This window comes from Pan troglodytes, chromosome 6, assembly GCF_028858775.2.
Source record: "Pan troglodytes isolate AG18354 chromosome 6, NHGRI_mPanTro3-v2.0_pri, whole genome shotgun sequence".
NCBI classification, from domain to species: domain Eukaryota; kingdom Metazoa; phylum Chordata; class Mammalia; order Primates; family Hominidae; genus Pan; species Pan troglodytes.
The window spans coordinates 47,420,913-47,427,475 of NC_072404.2; the positions used below are offsets into that span (position 1 = coordinate 47,420,913).

General features: G+C 49.1%; 1 protein-coding gene across 3 annotated transcripts in view; it reads left to right on the forward strand.

The window, feature by feature from the left end:
* The window catches only part of GLI3 (GLI family zinc finger 3), a 275,558-nt gene extending 269,416 nt beyond the window's left edge, over positions 1-6,142 (forward strand). For 2 of the 3 annotated variants that reach the window (XM_009452941.5, XM_063813784.1), the window contains one exon: positions 446-6,142. In XM_009452941.5, coding sequence (XP_009451216.1) covers positions 446-2,757 — 2,312 coding nt within the window. In that variant the 3' untranslated portion in view covers positions 2,758-6,142. 3 annotated transcript variants of the gene reach the window in all.
* Positions 6,143-6,563: the final 421 nt, after the last annotated feature.

Genomic DNA, 6,563 nt, shown 5'->3' on the forward strand with positions numbered 1-6,563 from the left:
AACAGGACGCCCTGAGCGTGAATGTGAAACTCGTGGAGTACCTTTGCCTGGGGACTTGCCTGGAACTCAAGCGTTGTGTACCATCACAAGATTCTTTTTGTCCTTGCACAGCGCTTGGGGAGGGGCTTCAGTGAATCGAGGGAGTTGTTATTGTTTTGTTTAAGCCAGGCATCAGCAAACTACAGCCTGCGGCCATCTCCAGCCGCCCCTGTTTTTGTAAAGGAAGCTTCATGGACACCCCGCCACGCTTGCTTGCTCACTGCTCTCTGTGGCCGTGTTGGGGCTACACTGCAGAGCTGAGTAGTTGTGAGGCAGGCAATGTGGCCTGGGACACCAGAAATAGTTCCTAGCTGGCCCTTTACAGAAAAGGGTTGCTCATGCCTGGTGTAAGTCATGCTCGAAGGGAATTCATCTCCGCATGGTCTCTCCCTTTCTCTGTCTCCAGGCACACAGTCCAACAACACCTGCAGCTTGGGTGGGCCCATGACGCTTCTCCCGGGCAGAAGCGACCTCTCTGGGGTGGACGTCACTATGCTGAACATGCTCAACAGAAGGGACAGCAGCGCCAGCACCATCAGCTCGGCCTACCTGAGCAGCCGCCGCTCCTCAGGGATCTCGCCCTGCTTCTCCAGCCGCCGCTCCAGCGAGGCGTCACAGGCCGAGGGCCGGCCGCAGAACGTGAGCGTGGCCGACTCCTACGACCCCATCTCCACCGACGCCTCGCGCCGCTCCAGCGAAGCCAGCCAGAGCGACGGCCTGCCCAGCCTGCTCAGCCTCACGCCCGCCCAGCAGTACCGCCTCAAGGCCAAGTACGCGGCTGCCACAGGAGGGCCGCCGCCCACGCCCCTGCCCAACATGGAGAGGATGAGCCTGAAGACGCGCCTGGCGCTGCTCGGGGATGCCCTCGAGCCTGGCGTGGCCCTGCCTCCAGTTCATGCCCCGAGGAGGTGCAGCGACGGGGGAGCCCACGGCTACGGGCGGCGCCACCTGCAGCCGCACGATGCGCCGGGCCACGGCGTGAGGAGGGCCAGCGACCCCGTGCGGACAGGCTCCGAGGGCCTGGCCCTGCCTCGTGTGCCGCGCTTCAGCAGCCTCAGCAGCTGCAACCCCCCGGCGATGGCCACGTCCGCGGAGAAGCGCAGTCTCGTGCTTCAGAATTACACGCGGCCCGAGGGCGGCCAGTCCCGAAACTTCCACTCGTCCCCCTGTCCTCCCAGCATCACCGAGAACGTCACCCTGGAGTCCCTGACCATGGACGCTGATGCCAACCTGAACGATGAGGATTTCCTGCCGGACGACGTGGTGCAGTATTTAAATTCCCAGAACCAAGCAGGGTACGAGCAGCACTTCCCCAGCGCCCTCCCGGACGACAGCAAAGTGCCCCACGGGCCCGGTGACTTTGACGCGCCCGGGCTGCCAGACAGCCACGCTGGCCAGCAGTTCCATGCCCTCGAGCAGCCCTGCCCCGAGGGCAGCAAAACCGACCTGCCCATTCAGTGGAACGAAGTCAGCTCCGGAAGCGCCGACCTGTCCTCCTCCAAGCTCAAGTGTGGGCCGCGGCCCGCTGTGCCGCAGACTCGCGCCTTTGGGTTCTGCAACGGCATGGTCGTCCACCCGCAGAACCCCTTGAGGAGCGGGCCTGCTGGGGGCTATCAGACCCTCGGGGAGAACAGCAACCCCTACGGTGGCCCAGAGCACTTGATGCTCCACAACAGCCCCGGAAGTGGCACCAGTGGAAACGCCTTCCATGAACAGCCCTGTAAGGCCCCGCAGTATGGGAACTGTCTCAACAGGCAGCCAGTGGCCCCTGGTGCACTCGACGGTGCCTGTGGTGCCGGGATTCAAGCCTCAAAGCTGAAGAGCACCCCCATGCAAGGGAGCGGGGGCCAGCTGAATTTCGGCCTGCCGGTAGCGCCAAATGAGTCAGCTGGCAGCATGGTGAATGGCATGCAGAACCAGGACCCAGTGGGACAGGGGTACCTGGCTCACCAGCTCCTCGGCGACAGCATGCAGCACCCGGGGGCAGGCCGCCCCGGTCAGCAGATGCTTGGGCAGATTAGTGCTACCTCACACATCAACATCTATCAAGGGCCAGAGAGCTGCCTGCCAGGGGCTCACGGCATGGGCAGCCAGCCGTCAAGCTTGGCAGTTGTCAGGGGCTACCAGCCATGTGCCAGCTTTGGGGGCAGCAGGCGCCAGGCTATGCCGAGGGACAGCCTTGCTCTGCAGTCAGGACAGCTCAGTGACACAAGTCAGACCTGCAGGGTGAATGGCATCAAGATGGAGATGAAAGGGCAGCCCCATCCGCTGTGCTCTAATCTGCAGAATTACTCTGGTCAGTTCTATGACCAAACCGTGGGCTTCAGTCAGCAAGACACGAAAGCTGGTTCATTCTCTATTTCAGACGCCAGCTGCCTGCTACAGGGGACCAGCGCCAAAAACTCTGAGTTACTTTCCCCAGGTGCTAATCAGGTGACAAGCACAGTGGACAGCCTCGACAGCCATGACCTGGAAGGGGTACAGATTGACTTCGATGCCATCATAGACGATGGGGACCACTCCAGCCTGATGTCGGGGGCCCTGAGCCCAAGTATCATTCAGAACCTTTCCTATAGCTCCTCCCGCCTCACCACGCCTCGGGCGTCCCTCCCATTCCCAGCGCTGTCCATGAGCACCACCAACATGGCTATCGGGGACATGAGTTCTTTGCTGACCTCCCTAGCGGAAGAAAGCAAATTCCTTGCAGTTATGCAATAGGCTTTAGGAAAAAAAGACTGCAACCAACGTAAATCAATAGGCGTTGAAGAGATTAAACTGACTTTGTTTTGGCTGTTTTTTTAGTTCTGTATGTATTTTAGCAATCTCATCTCACCTAACTGAGATGTGTTTCAAATATATTCCTTTTATGGAAAAGGACTCTGAAAAACCCTAAAGTATTCTAGGGAGAAACTGTCTTCCATTTCAGTTTTGAATCAGTATTGTTACACTCAAACCACCCTCTTTTAAAAAAAAAAAAAAACTGTAAGCCCCACCCCCTTTTTAGTAAACCGATGTAAATTTGTGATGTGCATATTCTTCTTTCTTTTAGAAGAGCAGTCAAATTAAAGGATTTGACATGTTTTGCTGTTGCTCAAAGGAAATAGGAGTTGGTGTGCTTGTGACCAAGGGGTTACACTTCCAGCTTTTAAAATTCTCCTTTACATGTGCTCAGTGTTTTGTTTTGTGTTTTGGTTTCTGTTTTTTATTTTAATTCCCACATTGGGCACAAGAATCAGAATATGGATAGCTAGTTTAAGAAACTTTTGTGGGTGCATTGTAGCATAGATGACAGAATATTGATGTTCCCCCCATCTCCAATTCAGTTCAGGGCATACTTTCCACAGTTAAACAGAAATGGGAACGTGGGGCTCCTGTAAATGAAATAGGCGCTCACAGTTTTGGTTTTCAGCTCTTCATGTCTGTAAGTGTGCTTTGGGGGAGGCTATGTCTGTATGGTCGGTTCTCAGTTATCACATTTGCCTCTCCTCCCACTACCTTCATGAACATTCAGTGCTGTTTCGCACTGCAGTTAGAGAGAAGGGACGGACAGTTGGTGACACTCAGCCACATTGCTACTTTTATCTGTTCTGGTAAGAAGTTAGATAGATGGTAGATTGAAGCAATTGGGTAGAATTAGTTGGGGGAATATTTATGAGTTGCTGTGTTTGTTGATTAGTTCCATCTCTTTCCCATTTTAACTGAGAATTGATTATATATAGCTCTAAGTATATAGGTATTTAAACAACCCCACAAGCGGCTGTATCAGTAACATTTATTAATTCCGCTATAGTGAGGGAGGATTTCCATTCTAAATACCTTATTTTGAGGGATTTATAAAACTTAGTTGTAAAAGAGAAAGCCCACATAGTGGGAATAAATTGCTTCAGCCATTTTTAGTATTTGAGAGCACTAGGGAAGATGTTTAGTAGCTGTGTGGATGCCTTTTTTCACACCCTGTCTATTGAATGCTGCATCCATTCACGAAGTTAAATGTTACATGCAGTTAGTCCTTAATGTGGACTGGATCTGTACTTTTGTTTTGGATTAAAACATTTAAAGATTTTTGAAGTGCAGCTACTCCCCACGTGCATTTGATACACATAAAAGTCATACTGTGTGTGCACAAAGAGTACATGGATTTTCCAGCATATTGCTTTAAAAAATTATATAAACTGTTAAAATATTAACACCTCAGGCTACCTGCTGTATTCTGTCCCATTGACCCCTGGAATTGGATTTACTGCAAGTGATTGATAATTCAATTATGTGGCTTTTCCCCTTTAATCTTGCCATTTAAATTACAGTAGAAAGACAAAATCAAGTAAAATAAAGTGTTAGATAATAGAAAAAGTGTTAAGACCAGCCCACTTTTCTCATGTTTATGTTCTTTCATTTGGACCAAGAATCTCCGCACGGAGGTTGATTTGCCACTGGGGACTTTGGCTAAGACTATTGGGTTTGCTTTCAACTAGATGTTCCTGAGACAAGCAGAGGGACACTGTAATTCCCCTTCCATGCCTGCTGTTCTCCCCCATGTAAGTCTTCTTTGAAATTAACGAATGTGTCTCCTTTGGAACAGCCCCATAACAAAAGAGAACTACTGATCTGAGCATAGGAAAGTAGAGGCTCTACCACTTGTCAGTTGAAAAAGCAAGACTTTTTCTGTGTTTCTGAAACAGGGCATGATGTCAAGGAATCAGAGATCCAGTCTCACTTTCCCACAAATCTCCAAATCTCCAGTCTTATCTTGTGTGCTCTAATGGTTTGGTTCAGTCCCTTTCCAACTCTTGTTTTCAAAGCATGGGGCCTGAGTGTTCTCCACTCCTCCTAAGAAAGGAGCTTGGGTGGAAGGGACCATGCTGACCTCCTCCATCAGAGGGCTCTTCCAGTAGTATTCTTGGATGCAACCTCCATTTCTCAGTTACCATCATTTCCTGTATCAGCTTTGTCCTTCCTGGAGGGATGCACAGTGATCCGGCCCACCACTGTTGTTGTCTTGTGCTTCTGCTCTTTCCTATGGTTTCAGGTTATTTTCTGGGTTTCCCCTATTCTTCTTTTATTTATTTCTTTTTTTTTTTATATATTTGCTTTCCTTTCTACTGCTTTTAGATTTGCAGGAGTTGCAAGTTTCAGCTCAATGTTTGGCTTCTCTCAATATGGAAATTTCAGAAGGACAGAGGAGAGGAGGGAGGAAGAAGAAAGTATACTCCTCCAGAATTTCAGTGACCTGTTGTGGCAGTCCAGTGGAAGGAAGGTCTTTTGAGGTCACTTAGAAGCATCTTTTTGGGACATCCTTTTGGGATCTCTGTAGGCTAGGCATCTCATATCTTGAGACTCACCCCCAGCCTCCAAGCCTCTCTCCATTTCTCTAACCTATGCATTTTAGAGCGAGAGGACCGCCTCACTAGTGTCACCATCCTGCCTTTTCTAAAACATGCAGGCTCACACATTCTACTCCTGCTTAATGTCTGTGTTAAACATTTTCTAACCATTTTTGTTTTATTTTTCTGAAAAAGTTAACCCCTCCCAACTCCCCACACATTGGCTCTTCCTCTTGAGCCACAAAGTTTTGATTCTTGCGATGTATGTGCCTTATTTTATGTTAATCTTGTCAATGAGAGGGACCAGTTGGTGTTGCCCAATCAGCACTCCAAGGCTGTGTGTGCACCAGCCAGAGAGCGCACGGTGGTAGCAGAGTCGAGGCTGTCTTGTATCCTGGTTTCCTGTGTTGTTTTGAACTGACAGGAGGATGTTCTCTTCTGACAGGTTACCCTTGTGTATCCTGCAGACATGTAAAATAAAATACAAGTTCATTTTTTTCACCTTTTTTAGATTTTTTTAAAAAATAAAATGTGTAATCCTTTTTTTAAAAGAAACACATGTAAATACATTTAAGTATTGTAGGCATAGCGTTCAGAGGTGACTGGCCCAGGCGTTCCTCGGACAAGCCTGCATTCCCCGTGATCACGCCCACCTCAAGCCCAGGGGCTGCAGCCCAGCCACAGATGAACTCTACCTTTGCTTTCAGAACCACTTAGTCCTTTTGTAACAAAGAAAAAAAAATGTTTCTTACAATGTCAATAAAAAATTCTTTGTATGGAAATTTTTATTGGGTTGTTTATTAAATGCATAGTTGAATGGAAAGATTGCTTTCTTTGAAAACATCCAGAGCCTGTAGCTGGATCCAGACCCCTCACGTAGAAGATGAATGGACTTTTGCTGTGAGATCCAGATTCCTTAGCCCTAAACTGGAGAATAAGATGCAAATACATACATGCTCATGGTGTTGTGAGGATGTGTACCCAGGGGGCACACCAGTTGCAACAATTATTGTGTTTCTTTATATTATTGCTTTCTAAATTCAGTGAGGAAGGATGGTGATGGGGTTTAACGTCTAACAACTTAATTTGTCCCTCTTTTGTATGTTATCCTCTCATTTCAGAGATGCCCTACCACATGTCAACAGAAAATCTGACACGATAGAAGCCTACTTTATGTGGCTTTTAGTAACTGACCTCAGCCAG